The sequence below is a fragment of the Passer domesticus genome, chromosome 25, assembly GCF_036417665.1.
Source record: "Passer domesticus isolate bPasDom1 chromosome 25, bPasDom1.hap1, whole genome shotgun sequence".
NCBI lineage: Eukaryota > Metazoa > Chordata > Aves > Passeriformes > Passeridae > Passer > Passer domesticus.
This window is the reverse complement of record NC_087498.1, coordinates 2,799,181-2,824,677: the sequence shown is the minus strand read 5'-3', so window position 1 is coordinate 2,824,677 and position 25,497 is coordinate 2,799,181. Positions and strand designations below refer to the sequence as shown.

The window sequence follows — 25,497 nt, the reverse complement described above, 5'->3', positions numbered from 1 at the left end:
TCAGGCCTGGCCCTGAAGGAAAAGCATCCACACGGCGTCACTGATAAGATTCCTGTCAAGGTAAGGAGGATTTTTGACTCTGTGGGACTCCTGGGCACTTTCCTTCACCCAAATTGCAGGCACAGCCTGTGTGCTGATAAATCAGTTATGGAAAATAGCTTGTAGTTAATGGCTCCTGTTGCACAGCACTCATCAAACCTTCCTATCATCAAAGCAGGTTCTATTTATTTATTAAATAAATATTTATTATATATTATTTATATAGTATTTATTTATTATCTCTGTTTCACAGAAAGGGCTGGAGAAGGGAGCTGAAGTGTTCCCATAGCTTGCTTACCATGAACACCAGAAGTGAGAATGCAGCTCTCAAGCTTTCATAGTTCCCCAACATTTTCCTCAAGACTTTTAATTAAACATAATAGACAAGGGCACTGGGATCTTGGACAACCTGATTTTGTTAACTGCTCTGCTGTATTCCTGTTTCAAGGAGGAGTTGGTGCTCAGACAGCTGAAACAGCAGGAGTGATGTCACCCCATTTGAAGGAATTTTATTTGGAGCAAACCTGATGGCAGTTTTAAAGCTGGATGCAAAGTTTGATTTAAAATGCAGGCAGACATTTAATTGCATGGCAGCTGCAATTTTCCAAACAGCAAGCTGACAACTTTTTAGTTCCTCTTCTGGAGAGTTTCCTTGGCAGGGAGAGGCTCCCAGGGCTGGCCCATGGGTGGGTTCTGTAGTGAAATCAGCCACACACAGATGATTCAGCACTGGTGTGTCAGTCTGATTGCTCAGAACCTCCCCCAGCTCCAGGCTCTGTGCCCCAGGCAGCAGCAGCAGAGAACTTCTGCTCTCCTTGTTCTCCTCCTCCTGCTCTCTTCGTCCTTCTCCTTCTGCTCTCCTCATTCTCCTCCCGCTCTCCTCGTTCTCCTCCTCCTGCTCTCCTCGTTCTCCACCTCCTGCTCTCCTCGTTCTCCACCTCCTGCTCTCCTCGTTCTCTTCCTGCTGCTCTCCTCATTCTCCTCCTCCTGCTCTCCTCATTCTCCTCCTCCTGCCCTCCTCCTTCTCCTCCTCCTGCTCTCATTCTCCTCCTGCTCTCCTTGTTCTCCTCCTCCTGCTCTCTTCGTCCTTCTCCTTCTGCTCTCCTCATTCTCCTCCCGCTCTCCTCGTTCTCCACCTCCTGCTCTCCTTTTTCTCCTTCTGCTCTCCTCGTTCTCCTCCTTCTCCTCCTCCTGCTCTCCTCGTTCTCTTCCTGCTGCTCTCCTCATTCTCCTCCTCCCACTCTCATTCTCCTCCTGCTGCTCTCCTCATTCTCCTCCTCCTGCTCTCATTCTCCTCCTGCTCTCCTTGTTCTCCTCCTCCTCCTCCTGCTCTCATTCTCCTCCTGCTCTCCTTGTTCTCCTCCTCCTCCTCCTGCTCTCATTCTCCTCCTGCTCTCCTCCTTCTCCTCTCCTCCTCCTGCTCTCCTCATTCTCCTCCTCCTCTCTCCTCTTCAGCCCCAGCCCCTCCCCTGAGAAGGGCAAACCCCACACTGCGGGGTCAGAGAGGTTTCAGCCTCCCTGGGGGTGGCTGCCCCAGAGCAGATCCCAGTTCCAGAGCTGGATATTCTCCAGGAGGGGCACAGGACAATGTCCCCAAAGTGTCACAATGGCCCCCCCGTGCTGTGCTCAGGGGAAGGTGCTGATTGGAGATGTACCACAGAACAGGATGTTCCTTTTCTCAGCACTCACTGCTCTTTTGATAGGAGTTTGCTCAGAACTTCAGAAATTCCAGTTATTACTGATTTTATCCCCAGACTGCTCTTTCTATTGTATCCATGGAAAAGAACTGTGTAATACTGGACAGAAATATTTGTAAAGTCAGCTTAATAATTTGTATATTTCAATGCATGAAAGATTCTGAAGGGATGTAAAACTCTCTTTACAGCTGAGTACTGATATCTCAGGTACCAAATGTCATAGAATCCCAGAGTGGTTTGGCTTGGAAAGGATCTTGAAGCTGATCTCATCCCATTCTGATATTCAGAGTTCACCCCACCACTAGAAGGATGCCATTTTTGGGATAATTCCCTGACTGTGTCATTAAGGGCAGGAAAATCCTAGTTAAAACATACTAAAAACACTCTAATAAGAATTTTTAAAAGGGAAAATAGTTGTACTTTAAAGCTATCCAGACTTTACGTTTTAAATAATGGAGATACTTTTTGTTTGAGAAAGTTTAGGAGAGTTAGGAGAAATTTTTCTTGCAGTCAAGGAGTTGTTGTTTGTCAGCCTGTAACAATATCAACTTTTACAACCACGAATTACAGGTATATCTTTTTTATCCAAAGAGATTTTATTTTCTAGGCAACAAAAGAGAACATCCAAGCAGTGATAGTGACACGTCTCCCTCCAAGGGAACTGATTCCCTGGTAGCAGATTCCCAATGCAAACATGATCTAGCAAAGCTCAACACTCTGGATTAAATAAAGCTCATTTTTCAAATACTGCAACTGAGAAATACCAGGAGAAAAAAAAAAAAAAAAAAAAAAGGAAAAGGTTTCACACACTTTGAGAAATCCATCCAGGACACAAAGCTAAAATCTAAGGGTTGCTCCCCAAAGTCAAGGCAGACAATAAATATGGATCTTCCACTTGTGTTTCAAAGACACCTGGCGCACCTCTCTGAGGTAGGTATTGTGTCCGTGTCAGATGGCAAAGGGGGGGATCACTCCAGGCAGCCCCTGCTTCCCTGGGACAGCCGAGAGCACGCCTGGGCCTTGCCAGTCTCTTGGTCTCGTTCCTAGCCACAATTTCAGCTCAAGTAGTTATAACACAGTGTCATCTTCAAGTTCCTTTGAACTGTCAGGTGTTTCTGGAGGTTTTTAAGCATCTACAGGGCTGGGTTTAGTGTTGGGGTTTGGGGGGTTTTTATCTTCTTTTCCTAATGACAGGCTAAAAGCAGAGTGGGGTTTAACACTGGAAGCTAAGTGGCTTTCTATAGGGAACACCCAACAGTGCTAATGTGTGTTTTAATACTGAATTAAAAACAAACCCAGGTCCACAGTGCTCTGGGTGATCCTAGGCTGTTTAATTATTCATGCCTTAATTCAGCAAAGCACTTAAGTAATTATGTTCTTTCTTCAGTAAAACCCTCCTGTATTTCAAGGTCCAACTGGGAGCCTCTGCTGAGAACTGGAAATATGATTTTTGCAGAACAGGTGGTGTTGCTGCACCAGTTTGCTCAGGTGCCTGAGGGAACAGAGCCCTTCCAAACTGGGTTTTAGGTTAAACCCACGTGCAAAGTGGGTTCATTTCTGCCTCAGTCTGAGGATGCCCCTTCTTGTTCCCCAGTCTAAAAGTGCAAGGAAGGTCACTCCAAACAGTAACAGAAGAATGGCAGGCAAAGGATATTTTAAAATTCAAGAAACAAGGATATGTTGCAGGCATTTCAAAGAAAAAAAAATAACATAAATCCCCTTCAGTAATATGCACCTTTACAGCACCTTTTAAAAGCCCTCAAAAGCACTTGCTGTTAAGCTTCACAACCCCACTGTGAGGTAAAATATTCCAATTAAACCAATTTCATCCTTCCCTGATTCTGAACAGTCCAAGGAGTGGGGCACTTTCCCCAGCTTATTTTCATCTGAATATTCAGCTGTGATATTTCATTATCACAATGAAAGTCTTGCTACTCCACAGTCAGTGGTGACAAATCAAACACATTAAGGCAGAAAGCAGATGGAATTTCAAGCCTCCCTTCTGGCTCTGGCCTTCAGAGGGCAAAACATTTTACCAGCAAAGAGTGAGAACTCAACCTTAAAGTGCTTATTCACAGTATTTGGAAACTGGAACAGCTTAGTAACACCATGGCCATGATTGGCTCTGCTCAAGTAAAATATTCAAAGTATTTAACAGATGCAAATTAAGTCACTTCCCTAACTACTCACTTCCCTCTTGCAGGAATTTCCAATGCTATTATGAAGAAGAATCCCAAGTATTCCAGGAAGCATGCTTATGCTCTGATGCAGTGTAAACACCAGGGGGTTCAGAGTTATTTTTCAAGCAACTAAAAACTACCTACGGAGGATTAATAAGTTTTATTCAACACTTATCCATCTACTCATTAATTTAAAGGCTACCTTAAAGCTTAGAGGCCATTGCTTTCCCTAAAGTTCTCTGCACACAAACTACACAGTCTATTCCTGATGGTGCAGGGCAGCTCAGAGATCCTCTTTCCACTACAAACTGTATTTTGACTTTGTACTTGGTATTTCCCTTACCAATCATGCACCACACGAGCAGTTTCCCCTCTGAGAGCTGCACATACGTGCAGAGCCCAGTTCTCAGTGTAAGAGATGATGTGTGTGTGTTTCCCAAAGCCTCAGATTCATTGAGTTACCCTGAAAATGAACACTCAGCACCTCAGAGGTGGATTTCACACCAGTGTTGGACGAGCCTGGCTGTGTGTCTGCTCAGATCACTCACACACACACAGAAGGTGATGCAATCAAGGTGTGGCTGCCACTGTCCACCACCAGCCCGAGTGCCATCCCTACTCCCCATCCCCTACTCCCAAACCTGCGCGTTGGCCACCACGAAGCTAAATTCGCTTTTCAAGCTCTGCGAACGGAATTTTATCATTACAAACAGCTTATCTGGGACCCCAGAATCTGATTCCGGAGCGCTGAGGTAGTCGATGGCACCCTCCTCCTCCTCAGGCCGAGCTCACACCTCCCCGAAGTTGGTGTGCCCAGTCTCCCTGGCGTGCTCCCTGGCCTCCAGCTGCCCCGTCAGTCCCTTCTGGCACACCATGCAGCGCAGGGCGAAGCGGTTCACGTCCGTGAACTGCCTCTTCCTGCGCGCCTCGTCCGCCAGCTCCAGCGCCTGCGCCAGCACCACGTCGTCGCTGCTGGGGAAGATGGTCTGGGGAGGGAGGTCGGAGCCGGGCAGGCGGCGCTCCAGCGGGTCGTAGTGGATGCCGTCGTAGATGAGCAGCACGCGCCGGCTGTAGCCCGCGTCCTCGCCGAAGCGGTCGATGCGCACGGTCTGCGTGTCCACCACGCAGATCTCGCACTGGTAGAACTTGGAGAGGATGGACACCTCGATGGCCCCGCCCCAGGTCTCCTCCCTGCGGATCCAGTCGCAGTACTCCCGGTTGGTCTTGCCCAGCACGGCCTCGCAGTACGACTCGGGGTCGCTGGCCACGATCTGGGCGATGAGGTTGCGCATCTCCGGGGCGCAGCCCGGGTCGTACACGCCGCCCTCCACCACGTAGAACACGCTGGTGAACAGGCAGGAATTGTCTGCTGGCACCACCCTCCTGGCCAGCACAGGCACGGCTTCCCTCACGGGCTGGGACATGGCTTTTTTGGCGACCACCGGCGAGCCGGGCTCGGGTTTGGAGGTGTCCTCTTCCACTATGAGAGTGTCACCTGCCAGAGCGGGGGAGGGACACAAAGGGGACAACTAAAGCCGCTGCTGCTCCTCCAACGCAACAACGCGGTCGTGCTGTCATTGCCGGAGGTCAGGGACGAGAATCGTGGAATGGTTTGGGGTCTTAAACACCACCCAGCCCCACCGGGCCACGGCAGGGGCACCTTCCGCCAGCCCCGCCCGCCCGTTTCCCCCGGCTCGGCATCCCGCCGGGAAACAGCCCCGGCCAACAGCCGCCGGCAGCACAACGGTCCCCGCGGGACTCACCTGGCGTGGCCCGGACCCCGTCCCCTCCAGCCCCGCGCGCCTCTCCCTCGGCACCCCCGGGACGCGGCCACAGCCCCGGCGGCGCCGGCAGCGAGAGCAGGAACCGGCCCGACGGCCGCCCGAGGAGGGGCGTGTGCGCCACGGCCTCTTTAATTAACGCAATGGCAGGCGGCGCGGCCCGCAGAGCGCCGCCCTCCTCCCCGCGGGGCCTCACCCGAGTGGATGCCGAGCTCGCCGAGCCGCCGCTCGCCGTCGCTGAGGTCGAGGCTGCGCGGCGGGAAGCCGTGCAGGAGGCGCTGGGCGGGCGCGGGCACTCCGGTGAGCGCGGCGAGCGCGGCCTGCATGTCGCGGAGGCGGGAGTGCGGCGACAGCCCCGGCAGCGCGTGCGAGCCGCTCCGGGCCTTGCAGCGCAGCCGCAGCATCCTCGGGGCCGCCGCCGCACCGGCCGCCGCCGCTTCCGCTTCCGGCCGTGCCCGCCCCGCTCTCGCGAGAGCACGCCGGTCCCACCCCCTCCACCAACCCCGAGCGGGCGGCCAATCAGAGTGCGGGCGGGGCGGGGCGCGCGCGGCGCCCGCTCATTTGCATAGCGCGCGGCTCATTTGCATAGAGCCGGGCGCCGCGGCCGCGTCATCGGCACGGCACGCCGGGAGCCTGATTTGCATACAGGAGCTGGCCCCGCCCACTTAATTTGCACGCAGCCGGACACCTCCCGCCGTCTCATTTGCATGGCGCGGGGCGTCGCCGTGAATTCCCGCCCCCTCCCTTCCCCGCTGATTACCTCCCGTTTGATTTGCATAGCCCGCCTGAATTTGCATAGAGGCGCGAGCTCTCCCATCTCATTTGCATCGCGCGGGCGCCCCCGTTCCGCTCTCGCCCCGCCCACCGCCCTTTCGGCCTCATTTACATGCAGCGCGCGGTTGCCCTGCCCTCCCGGTCTCATTTGCATACAGCGCGCGGCTGCCCCGCCCTCCAGATCTCATTTGCATACAGCGCACGGCTCTCCCTCCCAGTCTCATCTGCATACAGCGCGCGGCTCCGCCCTCCAGATTCATTTGCATACAGCGCGCGGCTGCCCCGCCCCCCCGGCCTCATCTGCATACAGCGCGCGCCCCCGCGCGCGTGACGCGGGCCCGTTTTCCCGCCCCGCCGCTCCCCTTTTCCCGCGTGTGCGGTGCCCGCTCCCGGTTCCCGTTCCCGCTCCGCCGCTTTGCGGGCGCGGGGCGCGGCGCGGAGCCATGTCGGCGGCGCCGCGGGGCTGCGGCGGGGCCCCGCGGGGCCGGGCCGGCGACAAGCAGTGCTGTGAGTAGCCCCGGTGCGCGGTGCTCCGTGCCCACAGAGGAACGGAGCCAGTGACGGGAGGGGGACGGGGCTGCGCGCGGTCCCCCCGAGCCTCCTGCCTGTCCCCTCCCGCCGCTCCCCAGCCCCCCGGCTGCCGCGTCCATCCCTCTCCCCTGCTGTCCCGGGCGCTTCGGGAGCCGGCTCGGGCTGCTGGCTGCGGGAACGTGACCGCTTTGTTAAAAACATCTTTCGTTCGCCCTTGGCGGCGCTGCCCGGCGCTGGGTGCTGTTAGCGCTGCAAGCCCCATTAGGCAGCGGTGCTGCCGGTCCGCCTCGTTAGCGGACACCGGGAGAGCACAGAGCGCTCACAGCCGCTCGTTAACCACGGGGACACACGGCGAGCCCGTCCTGCGATGCTTTATCCCCGGGGTGATGCTGTGCTGGGTGACACTTTATGCTCTGCAGCGCCCCTGATGCTGTTTTGGGGTGGTTTTGGGTTGTTTTGGGGTGTTGGTTTTTTTTTTTGCAGCATGGGCTTCCTACATGACCAACTCCCCGACGCTGATCGTGATGATCGGGCTGCCTGCGAGGGGCAAGACCTACATGTCCAAAAAGCTCACCCGCTACCTCAACTGGATCGGGGTGCCCACCAAAGGTGGGTGGGTGTGTGGGGGGACACCCCTGCCCCGCGCTGTGCCACCTGCCAGTGGAATGCCCTCACCCTGTCCTCTCCTGTGTGTGAAGTGTTTAATTTAGGGGTGTACCGGCGCGAGGCAGTGAAGTCCTACAAGTCCTACGACTTCTTCAGGCACGACAACAAGGAGGCCATGGAAATCCGCAAGTGAGCCCTGGCACGGGCTGGGTGGCTCCCTGCAGGGCTGGGGTCTTGGCAGGCTGCGTGTGAGGAGCAGAAAATAACCCAGAGTCCCCGGGGAAGGGAGAAGGAACAGCACAGCCCGTGCAGGCATCCTGTGTGGGAGTTTGGGGCTGGCACAAAGCTCAGGGGCTGCAAGGGTCAGGTCACAGCGAGGTGCCCCAGGATCTGTGGGGCTCTTAGGGCAGCTCAGGGTGTGAGGGAGGTGTTTGAATCCCTCCCTGCTGGCTCAGAAGCTTTGCTGTGGGAATGCTTTCCATCAGCTGTGACCATCCCTATTTCTGTCCTGCAGACGCTGTGCCCTGGTGGCTCTGGAAGATGTGAAGTGTTATCTCCTGGAGGAGTGCGGGCAAATAGCTGTAAGATCCTCTGCACTAAAAATAGTCTTATATCAGTTCAAAGCTGCCTGCAGTGTTCAGGGACCTGATTTGGGGCGTAAAAGTCTGAAGATAAACTTGCTCAGTGCTCCTTCCTCGTTTTCTGCCAGGTGTTTGATGCGACCAACACGACTCGGGAGCGCCGGGACCTCATCTTAAATTTTGCCAAGGAAAATGCTTTCAAGGTAGTGCTTTAATTGTGTGTTTAATTTGTGGCTCCCTGGCACAGGAGCGCTGGAGTTTGCCTCTGAAATGTGCTTCCTTGCCTCCTCCCTAGGTGTTTTTCGTGGAGTCTGTCTGTGATGATCCAGAGGTCATCGCTGCCAATATCCTGGTGGGTGCTGCCCTTCCCAGGCTCAGCTTGGGCTCTCGGTGCAAGGTCGTGGGCTCGGGGAGCTCCTGGGGATCTCTGCAAACGCCTCCCTCTCACGTTTCACCTGTGGAATAGGCAGCTGGGATTTGCAGGTTTATTAAAAGCCGGAGATGCCGTTATGTGAGAATGTGGAAATCGAGTGGAGCCGGGAATGGGTGACCTTGGAGCGCTGTGCTGGCCAGGGAGGGAGGGCAGAGCTCTGAGCCAGCGGTGTCTGTCAGGGCCAACCACTTCAGTGCCTTAAGAGTCGCCCTTTGTTTCCTCTCCAGGAGCAGGTTTTTCCTCAGGGCAGCGTCAAACAATGCGGATTTGTTTCAAAAGGGGGGGAATGTTATTCATCTTTTGTTCCCTCTTCAGTTTGCTTAACTCACAAGGTCTCTTGGGCAGGAGGTGAAAGTTTCCAGCCCTGACTACCCGGAGAGGCACAGGGAGAATGTGATGGACGATTTCCTGAAGAGGATCGAGTGCTACAAGGTCACCTACCAGCCCCTGGACCCGGATGCTTATGACAAGTAAGCAAATCCCTTTGTCCTTGGGCACATGAGCTGCTCTGCTGTCGGGATGCTCCAACACCTCTGCTCTCCCCAGGTGTGGCTGTGTGCAGGGAATCACAGGTCCCAAGTGAGATTTGAGGGGATTTTTGTCTGTGTGCTGCAGAATCACAGGATGGTTTGGGTTGGAAGGGATCTCAAAGCCCATCTCTGACAGCCATGGGCAGGGACACCTTCCACTATCTCAGGCTGCTCCAAACCCTGTCCAAGCTGGCCTTGGTCACTTCCAGGGATCCAGGGGCAGCCTCCCTGTGCCCACCCTCCCAGGGAAGGATTTTTAAGCCCAGCAGTCCTAGAGGAGCAGTAGCTGGGTGACACCCCCAGGTGCTCCTGCCTCGTTTTTCAAACCACCCGTGTGGGTGTTCTTATTTTATGTCCACTCCAGAGATCTTTCCTTCATTAAAGTGATCAACGTGGGCCAGCGGTTCCTGGTCAACCGAGTGCAGGACTACATCCAGAGTAAAATTGTCTATTACCTGATGAACATCCACGTCCAGCCACGCACCATCTACCTGTGCCGGCACGGGGAGAGCGAGTACAACCTGGTGGGCAGGATTGGAGGGGACTCTGGCCTCTCAGCCAGGGGGAAGCAGGTAAGTGTGTGCCCAGCAGCCCCTGGGGGCTGTGCCTGTGCTGTGGGGGCCAGGCCTGATGCCTTGGGGTGGTTAATTAATACAGATGACGCCTTAAGTTTTAGTTTTGGTGTTTCTCAGAGTCTGTGCTCGGTGTGGGACTCCTGACCTCCCTGGGGCTTTTCTCCCCAGTTTTCCCAGGCACTGAAGAAGTTCATTGAGGAGCAGGAGATCGTGGACCTGAAGGTGTGGACGAGCCAGCTGAAGAGGACAATCCAGACAGCAGAGTCCCTGGGGGTGCTCTACGAGCAGTGGAAGATCCTCAACGAGATCGATGCTGTGAGTGAGAGCCTGCCTAAAAACCTCAGCTTTTCTAGGTGGGGAATAATGCTTAAAACCAAATTAACCACCATAAACCCTGATTAATGTTGGAGCCCTGGATGCTGAGAGTTTCCAGCCTTCTGTGCAGAGCACTGCATTTGAGCTGAGGCTGTGGAGAAGGCTTCCAGAACTGATTAATAGCACTGGGATTGTGGGTGTGCAGTTGGTTAGAAGTGTGCAGTGTCACAGAGTAGAAAACTTAAAGTTTAGGGTTTGAGAATATAGAAATAAATATGAAGCAAGAGGTTTTAGGGCAGAGACAGGTTGTGCTTTACCTTATTCTTCCTTCTTCTTCATGGGTTTGGGTGGGGAATAATGCTTAAAATGAAATTAATCACCATAATCCCAGCTGATTTATGTTGAAGCCCTGGATGCTGAGAATTTTAAACTTTCTGTGCTGAAGGACACAGACCCACAAGAGAGCACTGCATTTGACCGGGGGCTGTAAAGAAAATTTCAAAAATTGATAAATAGCACTGGGATTACAGATGTGGAGTTGGTTACAAGTGTGTAATATCACAGGGTGGAAAATTGAGAGTTTGGGATTCTAGAGTATAGAAATAAATATGAAGTGAGATGGAGGTTTTAGGGCAGAGACAGGATGTTGTTCTTTACCTTCTTCATGGGTTTGGGTGGGGAATAATGATTAAAGCCAAATTAATCACCATAAACCCAGCTGATTTATGTTGGGACCCTGGATGCTGAGAGTTTTAAACTTTCTGTGCTGAAGGGCATAGACTCAGAGAACACTCCACTGGGGCTGTGGAGGTTTCCAAAATTGATAAATAGCACTGGGATTGTGGGTGTGGAGTTGGTCAGAAGTGTGTAATAATATCACAGGGTGGAAAATTTAGAGTTTGAGGTTTTAGAATATAGAAATAAATATGAAGCAAGATGGAGGTTTTAGGGCAGAGACAGGATGTTCTTCTTTACCTTCTTCTTCCTTCTTTTTCATGGGTTTGGTTAGTATTTTACAATTAAGTAGAAAAAGTTCACACTATGGGCTTTGAGAGATCATTTATTGGGTTAAAAAGGAAAATAATCTAGGTATAATTTCTTAATTAAATAGTTTAGCCTTAAAAAACCTTATAACAAAAAATCATTTACTATTTTATACCTTACTAATAAAAGACTACAGAACTCATGGCTGTAAGGCTTTAGCATTGATAAGAAACAATAAACACCTCAGTTTAAATGTCTCCAGTGCCTTCAATCTTAACCCCAACAAAAGTAGGAAAAACAAACAAAACCCCACAATCTCTGTGATTTTGTATCACAGACCTCAGCCTTCCAGGATGGGGTTTGGGGTGGTTGGGTGGAGGGCTGGGAGTGTTCAGAGCTGCCAGGTGTTGCTGGGGACATTCCAGGTGGTGTGGAGGAGGAAAAGAACACTGAGCATCCCAGACATCTGTCACACCCTCCTGGCTGGGCAAAGGTTGCTGCTCCCACTCTGATTCCCTCAGGAAATTGCAGGGTGGTTGCTGGGGAAGCAAGGGCTCATTTTTCATCCCTGGCAAACACCAGGGATGTCATCCTTTTTAGTTCTGAGATAAAACCAAAGCCCAGCCTCTTCAAACCACCCTGGAACCACACTGGGGGCAGGGCTGGGTCAGATGCAGCACCTGAAATTTCCATGCCATAAAGGGAACCCTGATCTCAGCCTCTGCTCTTCCTTCCCTCTCTGTTTGCCCTCTGATGAAATGAGGTTTGTGGTAACCAGTTTTTCCTTCCCTCAGGGGGTCTGTGAAGAAATGACCTATGCAGAAATTGAAGCCAAGTATCCAGAAGAGTTTGCCATGAGGGATCAGGAGAAATATCTTTATCGTTATCCTGGAGGGGAGGTGAGGACCCTAAGAAACAAGAACAACACACAGTGCAGTGAAACAAACATTTATGTGTGGGGTTGAAGTTAAAACTGACTCATTTTGAGGTTATTCTGTCAACATTTGAATGCAAAATTGCAAATTTTCATCCTGATGAAAACATTAGGATCCCCAGCTCTCTTTTGGGGGAAATATTTCTTGATTTCCCTCACTGGGGATCAGGAGAAATACCTTTATTATTATCCTGGAGGGAGAGGTGAGGACCCTAAGAAACACCAACACACTGTGCAGTGAAACAAACATTTATATGTGGGGTTGAAGTTAAAACTGACTCACTTTGAGGTTATTCTGCCAATATTTGAATGCAAAATTGAAAATTTTCATCCTCATGAAAGCATTAGGATCCTCAGTTCTCTTCTGGGGGAAATGTTTCTTGATTTCCCTCATTGGGGTGTGCAGATGGTGCTTTTCCATCCATTAATTTGGCCTCTTGCTGGGTGCTGCCCTCAGACAGCATCAGGGGGTTTCTGCATCCCAGGCCTGAATTGTCACTGAGAAACCATCTGGGGAGCAGAATTACCCTGGGTGTGGCCTGGAGTCATTGCTGGCTTCACCTCACAACCTGTTTAAATGAATCATTTACTATTTTATTTGGTTTTTTTCCTGACTGCACTCATTGAGCTCCCAGTAATCTGAGCCCTCCCACGGTCTGAGGTTCTGACACTGAATTTCACTTTCTGCTCTTGCCTTTTTTTGGGTCTTTTTTTTAAACTATTTTTACCACATGACCCATAACCTCCTTTGACTTTCTGCTGCTTTAACTGATATTTCCCTGAAAGTGACGCTGTTAATTGCCACCTCTGTTTAAGCCTGTGTTTACACAACCCCTTGACCAGTTCCTGTTTGGTTTTCCAGTCCTACCAGGACTTGGTGCAGCGCCTGGAGCCAGTAATTATGGAGCTGGAAAGGCAAGGCAACGTCCTGGTGATCTCCCACCAGGCTGTTATGAGGTGTCTCGTGGCTTATTTTCTTGACAAGAGCGCAGGTACAAAAATAAAGGGATGGCTCCTCTCCCTGCTTCCCTTCATGGGGTTTTTGGGAGGGTGGTTTGGAATGACTGGGTGGATTTTAAAATTTTTTTTTAACAAGGTTTTTTTTTTTTTAACAAGCTGTTTAAAAAAAGGAGGAAAGGAAATGTTTCAGCAGTGCTTTAACCCTTGCACTGCAGCAGTGCAAGGAGCTCCCTGGGGATGTTTTGCTGCCCAGATGTTGTTTTGGAGCTGTTTTCAGCAGCAGTGCTTACAGAATGTGTAAAGGACTGTTTTTTAATGCAAAGAAAAATAAAAATTCATCATTTTCTGATGAATTAAAGAGCCTCAGTGGCCTGGAAAGGCTGGCAGGAGTGCTCCACCCCGGGGAAATGCTGATTTCTTGCACAGCACACACACCTGGAAGGTTCCAGTCTGCTGCAAGCTCCACTGAGTGGCACTAGAGCTTCATAAAACTTCTAATGACATTAATAAACTTCTAACAAACTTCATAAACTTTTAAATACAGCTCTGAATAAATCTCCTGTGGGCCCATGGCAGCTGTTGCTGAGGCGCTTTCCCAGCCATGTGCCACTGGAGAGGTTTCCTCTGGCTGGCCCTGAGCACTGGGAATGGAATTATGGAATTATTTGGGTTGGAAAAGCTCTTTTGGAGGGTGGAGTCCATCCCCTGAGCCAGCCTAGCCTCCATTTCCAGCTCCTGTATTTTGATTTTGTGTCTCAGGCTGCCAGCAGTGACTGGGTGCCATCCCCATTCTCTCACCCCCAGGACAATTCCCTTCAATCCTGGAATGGTTTGGGTTGAAAGGACCCTTAAAAGGGTTCAGTCCAACCCCTCTGTGCTGGGTGGGGACATCCCACTGCTGCCGTGGGGCTGGGGAGGGGACAGGGGGGCTGTGGCATCCCAGGTGACCCCAGAGCACCTTTCTGTGCCCTAGATGAGCTGCCCTACCTGCGCTGCCCCCTCCACACCATCCTCAAGCTCACACCTGTTGCCTATGGTAAATAACTGCTTTATTTTCATTTTTTAATTTTCATTCCTCTCCTGGTTTGTGTGTGGGGATGTTATGGGCAGGTTTGGGTCCATGTGTGGCAGCACCTGGCCGTGCTCTGGAAGCTTCTGGTAATGCATAAAAAGGTTATTTTCTGGTTAACATATAAAAAGTTAACAGAGAAAAGGGTTCTGGAGGGGTGGGGGAGCAGATGTGGAGGTGCAGGGTCTTCTCCCCTGCCTCTCTTTTAAACAATTGGATTTTCCCTGTGGGTGAGGAAGGCTGTGCCTCCAAACTTGGAGTGCAGTCAGTTAAAATTGGCTTTTCTGTGCAGCCCAAACAACTCAGGGCTGTGCTCTCACACTTAAAAACCACCAAGTGCAAAATTCTGTTTGTGGGGTGAACTGTGGGTTTATGAGATGGGTTATTTTTATAAATCACAGATTTATTCCTGTTCATTTCCCCGCTGTTTTTTAAATAAATCACTCATATAAACCTCTCTTTCTCTTGGGTGAAGGCTGCAAGGTGGAGACAATTACCCTGGATGTGGAAGCAGTGAACACCCACCGGGACAAACCCTCCCTCATCTCAGTAAGTTTTGCTGCACCCCAGGTTTTCTTTATTTTACACCAAATTTTAGGCCCACAACAAGCTTTTAACTTGCCTGTGAATAAGTTTTCTGGCTCCACCTTTAACAGAATAAGTCACAAACCCTCATTTAAACACTTGCTGGAACTGCCTGGTGCCTTTCAGTGAACAGAAGGATTCTCTTCAGAAACAACATCCAAAAGCAGAATTAATTTTAAGGTGCATTAGTGCTTCCCAAGCCAAGGAAGATGTTTTTCAGAGCTGTTGTAGGGACCAGAATGAGGACATTTTGGGCATAAGATTTAAACTCCAGGTCTTGTTCTCAGTTTTCAGTTCAGTGTTTGTTGCTGATGCTTATTGGTGATTTCCAAAAGACTTGTCAAAAGGGTTAAAGTGGATTTTTCTCCTTGTCTTGATGAGTTTTCTCTTTCTGAAATCCTCTCTCTGCCATTATTTAAATTGCTGTTGACCATCCACCTTGTAACCCCCTCCTAAATCTGGGGGAGCTGCTGACCTCTGAGGGCTTTGATTTTGCAAACCCTGTTTTCCAAAGGGACTGCCAGGGAAAGCCTCAGTGATTGCCTCTAATTAATCCCCCCAATTAGAGAGCACAGACCAGCTCTGCTGCCTCACAGGAACTCTGAGTGCATCTGATTTTAGGTTTTGTCCATTTAGGCTTTTTGCTGTAATTTATGAAGATCCCTTGGGCTGGGATCTGGTTGTTCTTTTGTGCTGAGGGACTGGGGAAACTGGGAACCTGCAGCTGGAGGATTTGTGGAGCTGCCAAATGCCAAACTGAGGACATTGGGCATGATTTGTGTGGATCCTCCTGGTTCCCAGCATGTCCCTGCTCGCCAGGGATTGTTTTAGGTGATGTTCAAAGGTTCTTCCAACCCAAACCACTCTGGGATTTATCACTTTTCTAACTTCTCTGTGACCCCTGCATGGAAATCACTGCTGCCCACTTGGAGGCTGCTTCTGTTCTTTGCTTTGCTTGGGTAACACAGCTGCTTTGGGGCAGAAGGAACAGCAAGAAGGGAGAGTTTTCGATTTGCTTATTTCTTTTTCATCCTAAATTGATCGTGCAGAGAGGAAAAAAAAGGAAAAAAAAATTAAAAAAAAACCAAACAGAGCCACCTAAGCAAAACAAAAGTCCCAAAGAGAAGTAAAACTGCTGAAAAATCACTTTCCAGTTGTCTCCAAGATGGATGAAGTTGTTTCCCAAGCTGGTGCAGAGCTGGGGAAGGCACAGCCCCATGTGGGGTCGCTCAGGGTGGGGTGCTGGAGGTGTGTGACGTGGCTTTAAACTGTGGTTCCCCCTTTTCATTCCTGGTGATTCCCTCTGTGTGGGATCAGCACGACCTCCCCAGCAGGCAGAGCCCTGTGAGGATGAGGAGGAACAGCTTTACCCCGCGGGCCAGCGCCGACACCGTAAAGCGCCCGCGGCACCACAGCCTGGGCAGCAAACCCCTCCATCTGCTGGGGCCTCTCCCATCCCTGGAAGCTCGAGGGCCTTTCCCATCCCTGGAAGCTCGAGAAGGAGCTGAGCAGCCACAGCTGGAAGTCACTGTCCAGGTGGTACCTTCCCTCTGCTCCCCCTCCCCACCATCACCGGGGTCCTTCCGAAATCCACACCCTGCCCAGGATCCTGAGCAGGGGCTCTGTTTCTGCATGGAAATTAGCCAGCCTGGATTGGATTAAGGACAAAAAAACCCTTCAAAACCAACCCCAACACATCAAAATCCCCCCCATCCAACTGGAGTTGTGGTGCCAGTCTGTCAGAGTTGGGCTCCACGCAGGTTTCCATCAGTGCCACAGGGATTTGGCAGGGGGTTCAATTCTGGGTAGGATTTTGCTTCTGGGCTAAAACCTGATTGGAAAAGTTACAAATGCCCTCTTTGTCCCAGTTTTTTACTGCAGCCAAGCGCTGTCCCTGCCTTCTATCACCTCCTGCTGCCACACAAACCTGCCCTGGGCTAACAGGGAATTTCGGGGCTGCTTCACTCCTCCCTCATTGGCTTTGCTGCCTTTCCTATTTCAGTCTCCATTAAGATGCACTACGAGCCCTGCTGTGCTTCTCTGTTTCCTTTGCAGCCTCCAGAGGGAAATGCTTGCCTCTGAGTACCACTGCAAGCAGCTTGGGTGTGCTCTCTTTGGGGTTAGTAAGTCGGATTTCTCTTGATTTGTGTTGCATGGAAACCACTCTGGGCAAAGACAAAGCCATGGAGCAGAAGGAATCTTGTGCTGAGATTCTGGGGGGCCTCAGTGGGGGCTGAGCCCGCTGATCCAGGGGCTCCAGCTGGGCTTGTGCTTGTGCTGGCTGCTCCAGATTGTGGTTTTAGCCCAGCTTGTTCCATCCCTGGACTGGGACATGGGATGGCTCTGAGCAGGGCAGGGTCCCAGCTGTGTCCCAGGACAAGGTGTGGTGGCATTGCTGCTCTCAGGGATTTTGCAGGAGTCACTGGATTGTGGATTTATCTTTGTTTTTCACTGTCTTGAGTGTGTTCCTGGTGTCTGTTGGGCCCTGAGTGAGGCAGAGGAAGGAGTTTTGTCAAAGCTCTGAGTATTTATTGTGGTTAATTTGCAAGGTGGTCACTGTGATGGTTCTTGGGTGGTTCTGGCAGTGTGATTCCCCATGGAGAAGGTAAATAAAAATAAAGGTAAATAAAATAAAAATGAGCAACCCTGAGTAACCAACCTGCCGCCTTACTCCTGAGCTTCTCCACCTCTCTGAGCTTGTGTGGGCTCAGGCTGAGATGGGAAAATCCTGCAGGGGGTCTTGGCAGGAGGCTGAAGGGTGATGTAAAGAGTGAGGCAGGTCTTTGTGTGTCAGACAATGCCCTTTCCTGACCTAGAGATGGGGCAACTGAGAGGTGTTTTAAAAGCTTTTATTCCATTTTCAGTCTCCTGAGAAGGGTGAGACAATGCAGGTGTAATTCACACCCTCCCAATCAGAAGTTAACTATTTCCTGACTACAATACATTATAAGCATTTCTTGGCCTATCAGCTTTTTGCCACACCATGCTGTAAATGCCTTAAAAGCCAATCATCTAAAACTCCCCCTCGTGGGTCCCACTACACCCAATTCCCACATTTCTGTGCTGGGATGGAAGGGATGGAGCAAATCCTCAGGTGGTTCCTTCCTGGGCAGCACTTCCATGGGGCTGGACTCACCTCTCCACGAGCTGAGCTGCCTCCAGCTTTACCCTCTCCTGCCTTCCTTGCTGTGACCTGTCCTGTTTCTCTTTTCCCTGCAGAGAATGGCTGCTTGAGCAGCGTAGGGGTTCCTGCTTTCCCCTTGGATCCATCCAGCTGGGAATTCCAGGACTGCAGGACTGGAGCACCCCTGGGCGCCGTGAGCCACCCTGGCCAGTACTTGCCTTGAACTGTGATTTTAGAGCCTGTCTGTGTCTTTTCTTTCCAAATGCTGCAATGTCTGTCCACGGGGCTGGAGAAGATTTCCTGTGGAGATTTTTCCAAGCTGCTTTGAACGCTCTTAGGCCAACGCGTCGCCGGCTGTTGAAATAGTGTCCCACGTCTTTCCTCCTGGCCAGGAGCCAAAATTAACCACAGTGGGAGGACAAAATAGTCATGGTTTTACTCACTGAGGCAGCTTTTCTTCGGAAAAGGCATTTCCAGGCCAAATCCCCGAGGTTTTATTTCTCCAAGTTATGTCCAAGTTATTTCCAAGTTCAAACTCAATTTTTTTCTGGTTTTCAGCCACCCAGGGAGCTCCAGGTAGGGTTTGACTTCCCCTCCTTGAGTGCTGGTGTGAATCCCCCAATCTGAGCCAGTTCCTTTTTGCTTGGGTGCTTGTTCCAGGCTTCTGCTTGGATGTGGCACCCAGGTCAGCACATCCATCCCACGGGCTGCCTCCTGTGAGGGACAGCTGGGAATGAACCCTCCTGCCCCTCTCTGGAAGCAGCACAGCTCCCAGTGCTTTAAATCCCACCTCAAGCCCTATTTTAGCTTCTCCTCCCTACCTAAATTCCATCCTCTCACTCATTTTTCCTGCATTTTGGGGGTGTTTTATCCATTTACCCCAGAAAATGGGAGCATGGCTGGGACCAGCAGGGCTCCTGGGCATGGTTTGCAGGAAGCACAAGGTTTTTAAAAGGTTTCTTTATTTTACACCAAATTTTAGGCCCACAAGGAGCTTTTAACTTGCCTATGAATAAGCTGTGAATGTTCCCAATGCTGCCTTTCATAGTTTTAAGCTGTTGTAGAGTTTGGAGCACAGGTTGGTGCAGCTCTGTGTCTTAACTGAAATCCTTCCCTTAAATCCCCACCAAACCCCAAATTTTCAGTTCTCTCCCACAATTCTTGACTTGCATTTTGCCAAACTCCATTTTACCCCACTCCAGCTGTTCTTGCAATGAGGGCAGCACCCTCAGGTTGGGTGAAGAAAGGAACATTTGGGTACAGAGCAGGAGGCTGTTCTGGACCTGCTGTTCCAGGTGACTCCAGGATTTCTCTGAGCAATTCTGGGCCCTAGAAGTTGCTTATTTTAAATGTATAAATAAATGTTGGATATACCCACAGCAGGGAAACTGTGCCCTGGCTGTGGAGGAGCTCAGCAACTCCAGAGCTTGAGGCTTAACCTGGGCATTTTGAGCTCTGACTTGGTTGTTTTAAACACTCCCAGAGCTGTAATTTGATGAAACTGAGATAGAGAGGACCAAGGCACAAATCTGGACCCCTCAGGATTTCTGAGGAGCAGAAAAATGTGTTGATCTAAAGCGATTGTGCCACAGAGGGGTGAAATTTGGTGGTGAGAAATTGAGTTTTTATTCGTTTTTCTCCTCAGGGTTTTCCTCCCCAGGTCTGGTTTTGGGTTTTAAATGTTTTTGTGCTTAAAAATAAACCAGAAAAAAAAGAAATGTTGAAGGAAGAGATTTCGAGGCTGTCCATGGCAGTCCTCAGTGCCACACTCCAAAGTGCTCTGAACGCACAAACCCGTCCTTGTCAGGCTGGCTGCCCTGACCAAACCCCTCCTGCTCTGTGGAAAAAGGAGTGGAAGATGCACTGTAGGATGTTTACGCACAAAAATGCTGGGATAACTTGCTGAAGAGTTCATGAAGTTCATGTCACTGAGCAGTAAATGATTGTAAGGAGACAAAAATCTATATTTTTACCTGCTGGGATTTGTGAATGTTGCTGTTGATGTGTTGTTGGTGGTTGTGAGGGTTTTTTTTTTAATCACTGCTGAAAATCAGGTGTTCTGCAGTTTGGGTCAGTGGCTGGGGGTCCCTTTTGGGGCTGTGGGATGGGATTTCATCCTTCTCTGCAGCGTTTGTGCCTCAGTGCTTTAATTAAAGCTTTTTCCTCCTGCATTTTAGCCTCGAGAAGGTTTAAAGCAAACACGCCTGGGGCAGAGCAGCAGCAGATTTGGGAGCAGATCATTGCCCCGAGGGTCCTGCTGAGCCCTCGGGGCTGCAGGGCTGGGGTGCTGCCAGTGGGCATCTCCTGGCAGCTCCTGTGCCAGGGATTTCCTTGAAACCACCTGATTTCCTTGGCACTGAGCATGCAAACACCCCAGAACAAACAGACCTTGCACAACAGGGTTTTTCAGATGGCTTTGGTGGAACAGCTCAGCAGCTGACACACAGGGGCAGGCAGGTCCCACTGAAGGGGACAGCAGCCAGCTCCACCTCTGCTGCCTGAAACAGGGGCACGGAAAGTCAGGGGGTCACAAAACCCCCCCAGACCTGGGGAAATGCTCAGGAAGGTGCCAGGCTCACCTCCACACCTCCAAATCCACCTCCAAATCCACACCACCAAATGCATCTCCAAACCTCCAAATCCACCTCCACATCTCCACCTCCACACCTCCAAATCCACCTCCACACCTCCAAATCCATCTCTACACCTCCAAATCCACCTCCAAATCCAAATCCACACCTCCAAACCCACCTGCACCTGCCCAGCTCATGCTGTCAGTGGGATCAGAGGTGGGTTTGAAGGTTTGGGGGTAGATTTGGAGGTGTGGATGTGAATTTGGAGGTGTGGATGTGGGTTTGGAGGTGAGCCTGGCACCTTCCTGAGCATTTTCCCAGGTCTAGGGGGGTTTTGTGACCCCCTGACTTTCTGTGCCCCTGTTTCAAGCAGCACAGGTGGAGCTGGCTGCTGTCCCCTGTGTGTCACTGCCTGCCTGCCTCTGTGTGTCACTGCAGAGAAAAAGGAGCACTTGGGCTAAAAACTGCTCCATCTCTGGGAAAAACTGCAAAATGGGGGAAAGAGTTCAACCCTGCTTGGCTGGTCTGTGTACACTGGCTCTGACCTCAGAGCTGTCACCTCTGCCCGGTGTCCCCTTCCTGGCAGCTGGGGTGGGTGACACTCAACCCCAGCCTGGCCTGGCTGCCAAGGGGGAACTGAGGGAGGAGAGGCACCAGCACCAGCCTGGCCAGAGCCACCCTGGGGTGTCCCCAAGCCTCTCCCCGTGCCCCTCTGAGGGCTCTGGGGAGCAGTGCCAGTGCCACCCCTGCTGTGCCCTGCTCTGTTTGCACTGCAGCTCTGCCTGGAGTGTTTGGTGAGAGGGATCTTACCCAGCTGCTTGTGAACTTTCCTGCTCTGCTGCCTTCTAAGTGGTTTTTTTTTGTTAGGTTTAAAAGCTGCAGTGTCTGTCAGCTCGTGCTGTGTGTTGTGTGCTCTGTGCACTTGAGCATAAATCTCTGTCAGTGTTTATTTACAATAAAGAGACTAAAAAAACCCCACAGATAATGTCCTCTGTTCTTTTCCATTGTTTGCTCTAACTCTGCACTGTGTGCTGGTTTTCTGAGGAGCTCAGGCAGTCTCTGGGATGTGTTTGGAGGAAGAGGGGCTGCAGGGGTGGGCAGGTGTCCTCTGGTTTGGGAATCTGAGTTGGAAATGGGGGCTCTTAAACCCTACTGCTGTTCCCCTTCTCTCCTCAGTTTTAAGGCTGTTTTTCCTGCAGGTCAGCATCTCAGGGTTTCCGTGGAACTGAGCTTTAAGGTCCTTTCCAAGCACATTCTGGAATTCTGTGTGTGTTCAGCTCCGAGCGATGCTCCCGGGCCCTCCTGAGCTCCAGCTGGAGCTGCTCCCGTGGGCTTGGGTGGGGCTGGCTGGAAAAACCCTTTTGGCATGCTGGCCATGGCTTCCTGAGGCCACGGGATGAACTCAGGGTGGCCTTGCCCTGGGGCGAGGCAGCTCCTCTGAGTTGTATTTGCAGGGTTCCCAAATACAAGAGGAAGGAATGATGAATCTGACTCCGTGTTCTCAGAAGGCTCATTTATTATTTTGTGATCTATATTATAGTAAAGAATACTAAACTAAACAATACAGAAAGGATACAGACAGAAGGCTAAAAGATAATAATGAAAACTCGTGACTCTTTCCAGAGTCTGACACACAGCCTGGCCCCAACTGGCCAAGGAGTCAAAACAATTCACATGAAACCAATGAAACAATCACCTGTTGGATAAACAACCTCCAAACACATTCCAAAGCAGCAAAACACAGGAGAAGCAAATGAGGTTATATTATTTTCCTTTTTCTCTGGGGCTTCTCAGCTTCCCAGGAGAAGAATTCTGGGCAAAGGGATTTTTCCAGAAAATATGACTGCCACACCTGAGGACACCCCTCAGTGTGCCTGAGGTCCCAATGGAGCAGCTCAGCAAGGATTATTTCAAAAACTTGGCACCTCCACACATAAAAACCAAACAATTTCAACATCTGCTTGGGTTGCATTCAGTTTTGTAGTATTTTGCTCTGGGGGTGGAATAAACTCCTTGCTCAGTTAATGATTTATGGGTCAATGGCTCAGCTCCGGTTTCTGCAGAATTGAAGTTTCTCTCTGTGGGGCCAGATCTGGGCATGTGGGCTCTATAAAACTCCTGCTTTGCCTGGGGGGCTGGAGGAGAGCAGTCCCTGCTCCACCCTGCGAGTGCTGAACACGCCAGGGCTCTCCATCTCCTGCCTCCACAGCTCCAGGTAAGACAAATCCCAGCCTGGCAGCTCCAAGGGCTGCTCCTGGCAGCTGGGCTGGAGCTCCTGTGCAGCTCCAGCAGGAGCCCGGGCCAGGAAATTAAACCAGATTAAAGCAGGAGGAGTGAGAAGGGCTGAAGAAAGGCAGAGGAGTGAAGCAGGCATGGGAGGTGTTGGGTCCAGGGCAGGGAGCAGTGAGTGGAACCCTCATTCTCAGGAGGGAAGGAGGCACTGGGAGATTCTGGAGCTTTGGGAGGGCTCAGGCTCATGAATGACCCTGGATAACACAGAGAGGGCTCTTCCAGCTCCCTAAGGGTGCCAAGGTGAGTGCAAATTGCACTTAAATTCAATTTTGTAAAGCAGTTTGGTTTGATTGACCTGTGAGCCTTACAGCTTGAAATATTCCCTTTACTCAGGGAATTTTTGCACAGACTGATGGAACTTTTTGCTTGGATACTTCTCTCTCTCCCTGAGGGTGATTCATTGTTAGGGAACTCTTCTGGTGACCCCAGCAGGATTTCTCTTGACTAGGAATTTCATTCAAAGAGATTTATTACTGCAAATAAAGTGTTTTACTCCTAAGTTTCCAGAAAAGAAATTCAGCTCCTGCTCCTTCTGCTCCTCTCCTGTGACTGCAGGAACTGCTCAGGGGTGCAGAAATCAGACCTGTGCTGAGTATAAATACCCCCAAATACCCCTCTGCTGTCTTCACAGATTCTGGCCCAGGAAGGGAACGTGGTGACATCTGTGGGACCTCCAGGCAGGAATAAACATGTCAGCTTTGGAGCTGGGGAGGCAGAGGAGCTGTGCAGCTGTCCTTGGGTCACTCCTCGCTGCTGCTCTCATTGTCACTGTCCACAGTAAGTGAACGAGTCCACCAGGATGAACCAAGACCCCCTGGAGGAAAACCTTCTCTGGGTTTTACCAGGCTTGGATCCTTCTGTTTTCCTCATTGCCTGTGCATTTCAAGGGCTCTGTAAATCTTTGTGATCAGATCTTCCTTTGCCTTTTTTTCCCCCCCCTTTCCGTGGGAAGCAGGTACAAAACTGTTTTAGCTGGAAAAGTGCAATAATTTATACGAAGTGGGGAGAAGAAATGCTTCATCTGGACTTTGTGTCCAGCCTTTGAATCTGTGAGGAGCAGGACTGGAGGGGCAGATCCCTGCCAGCCACAGGCTGCACTTCTCTTTGCTTTGAGGAGTCTTTGGGGCACTGGGGGGTCCTCCCCTGGAGCTCTGGGGTGAACCAGGCCTGAACCCCCCCTGGCTTTGCTGGCAGCATGTTTCTGATGGGGGGTGAAAAACACCTTCACTCTCCTGTGAAAATGTAAAAAGTTTAATAAAGGACAGTAGGGGACAAGGACCATGGAGCAAAGGTTATTAGGGTTGGCACTCAGCCAAGGGCACCCTGTTATCTTTGGGGATACCCCTTAAAAACCTTTTAATTACACCAGCCTGTTGCACATTCATAGACCCTCATGCATAGCAAACTTTCCCCCAAACTAGTTTACATGTTCCAAGAACTGTTTAGCCTGGCTCCTCCTTGGATCCACCTTTTCAGAGCATGTGGATTTTTTTGTTATGGGTTTAGTCCTTTTTTATCACCTCCAGTTTTTGGGCCTTGGTCCTCACTGCCTTCAGACAGGGAGTGCTGATGGCTGGCAGATCTGTAGCAGTATTCCTATCCTGTGTTCATTGGGTGTTATCCCATCCAAGCAGGCATTTTAACACAAGCACATTTATATCAGCTATTTCACTACTATGTCTAAGCTTAATTAACAACAGAAACAAAACCCATATTTTTATAATAAAGTTACTTTGACATTACACATACAAATCCATTTTCATATCTGTGCCAAGCCAATATTACAGTATCTTAACTTCTTCTTTACTAAATTTAACGTCTTCATTCTGTTCTTTTACATGCTTACATTTTGTTCTTTTCTCTCACTCAAGAGAAGATTAAAGTGCTGAAAAAATTAACATCACACTTAGAGTCCACTTAACTCATTAATAACTTGTAACAAAAAACGGTAGTTGTGTTAAGATTAGCTTTATAGTTAGTCTTTGGTTTTTTTATACAAATTGCAAGAGTTTCTAGTCTCAGCAATGCTGAGGAAAAAAGATTTAATGATGAGATCTTCACAGCCACAACTAGTTTTGTTCTAACTAAAACTCAATAGCCTCCCCTTTCTTACTTAACAGCTATTAAAACCCAACCCAACTAAAACTGATTTTAAAAAAGCCAACAAGTAACTTAAAAAAAGAAAAAGAGCCCAGGCCACAACAAGACTACTTAGCCTAACCTAGTGTCACTATAGGGCACGAAACAACACAATGTGAACTTGGTTGCCCTTTCCAAGGTAAAATAGTAGTTTATTTTCTGATTTTAACATTTATAGATTTCTAAAAGTGACAGTGGATTGGAGGGTGAAAGTGCCACCTCTCCAATGACACTGGACAAACTAATAGTTGATTAAATTTCTCCTCTTTTATAAAAGAATGTAAACCAATAAGTTATTTACATAAAGTGTGTGAGAAAGTTTGTTACAAGAATATAAACATCAGAAGGCTTAGAAAATCTTAAAAAATCAGGGCGACAACCTAGCTGAGACAGAACACTAAAACCAAAGCCTGCTGCTTCTTTACTGACAAAAAAAAATCAAAATCTAAGTTTTTTTATGGTTGTGTTCGAGGTAAGAGGTAAGGACGAGGTAAGAGATGAGAATCTTGACTCCATGTTTCAGAAGGCTGATATTATTATATTATATTATATTATATTATATTATATTATATTATATTATATTATATTATATTATATTATATTATATTATATTATATTATATTATATTATATTATATTATATTATAATGCTATACTAAAACTACACTAAAAAGAATAGAGAGAAGGGATCCTTCCGAAGGCTGGAAAGGAATAGAAAGGAATGATAACAAAAGCTGGTGACTCTCAGAGAGTCCGAGCCAGCTGACTGTGATTGGCCATTAATTAGAAACAACCA

At 49.9% G+C, this 25,497-nt stretch overlaps 2 protein-coding genes across 8 annotated transcripts; one reads left to right on the top strand and one right to left on the bottom strand.

The window, feature by feature from the left end:
* Nucleotides 1–2,311: 2,311 nt before the first annotated feature.
* YOD1 (YOD1 deubiquitinase) lies at nucleotides 2,312–5,807 on the bottom strand. The gene is made up of 2 exons (XM_064398790.1): nucleotides 5,680–5,807; nucleotides 2,312–5,411 (listed from the first exon to the last, which is right to left on the bottom strand). The coding sequence occupies exon 2, from the start codon at nucleotides 5,338–5,340 to the stop codon at nucleotides 4,705–4,707; it is 636 nt and encodes a 211-aa protein (XP_064254860.1). The 5' UTR covers nucleotides 5,341–5,411; nucleotides 5,680–5,807; the 3' UTR covers nucleotides 2,312–4,704.
* On the top strand, nucleotides 5,719–19,869 carry PFKFB2 (6-phosphofructo-2-kinase/fructose-2,6-biphosphatase 2). 7 transcript variants are annotated; one of them, XM_064398783.1, is made up of 16 exons: nucleotides 5,719–5,997; nucleotides 7,486–7,611; nucleotides 7,701–7,797; nucleotides 8,123–8,189; nucleotides 8,318–8,392; nucleotides 8,485–8,541; nucleotides 8,968–9,092; nucleotides 9,517–9,724; nucleotides 9,896–10,042; nucleotides 11,821–11,925; nucleotides 12,823–12,952; nucleotides 13,894–13,956; nucleotides 14,465–14,538; nucleotides 15,892–16,110; nucleotides 16,577–16,693; nucleotides 17,794–19,869. In XM_064398783.1, the coding sequence occupies exons 1-16, from the start codon at nucleotides 5,841–5,843 to the stop codon at nucleotides 17,806–17,808; spliced, it is 1,782 nt and encodes a 593-aa protein (XP_064254853.1). In that variant the 5' UTR covers nucleotides 5,719–5,840; the 3' UTR covers nucleotides 17,809–19,869. The 7 variants fall into 7 exon arrangements, with proteins under 7 accessions (XP_064254853.1, XP_064254856.1, XP_064254852.1 ...); XM_064398786.1 differs by having other exon boundaries at nucleotides 5,835–5,997; nucleotides 14,465–14,540; nucleotides 15,870–16,110; nucleotides 16,630–16,693; XM_064398782.1 differs by having other exon boundaries at nucleotides 5,835–5,997; nucleotides 14,465–14,540; nucleotides 15,870–16,110.
* The last annotated feature ends 5,628 nt before the right edge of the window (nucleotides 19,870–25,497 follow it).

What these genes read in the sequence shown, in the direction of transcription:
- YOD1 (XM_064398790.1), bottom strand. Translation starts at nt 5,340, where the DNA reads ATGTCCCAGCCCGTGAGGGAAGCCGTGCCTGTGCTGGCCAGGAGGGTG.
- PFKFB2 (XM_064398782.1), top strand. Translation starts at nt 5,841, where the DNA reads ATGGCAGGCGGCGCGGCCCGCAGAGCGCCGCCCTCCTCCCCGCGGGGC. An exon ending in GACCCGGATGCTTATGACAA is followed by an intron (nt 9,093 to 9,516) that starts GTAAGCAAATCC and finishes TGTCCACTCCAG; the next exon opens with AGATCTTTCCTTCATTAAAG. An exon ending in GCTCACACCTGTTGCCTATG is followed by an intron (nt 13,957 to 14,464) that starts GTAAATAACTGC and finishes TCTTGGGTGAAG; the next exon opens with GCTGCAAGGTGGAGACAATT.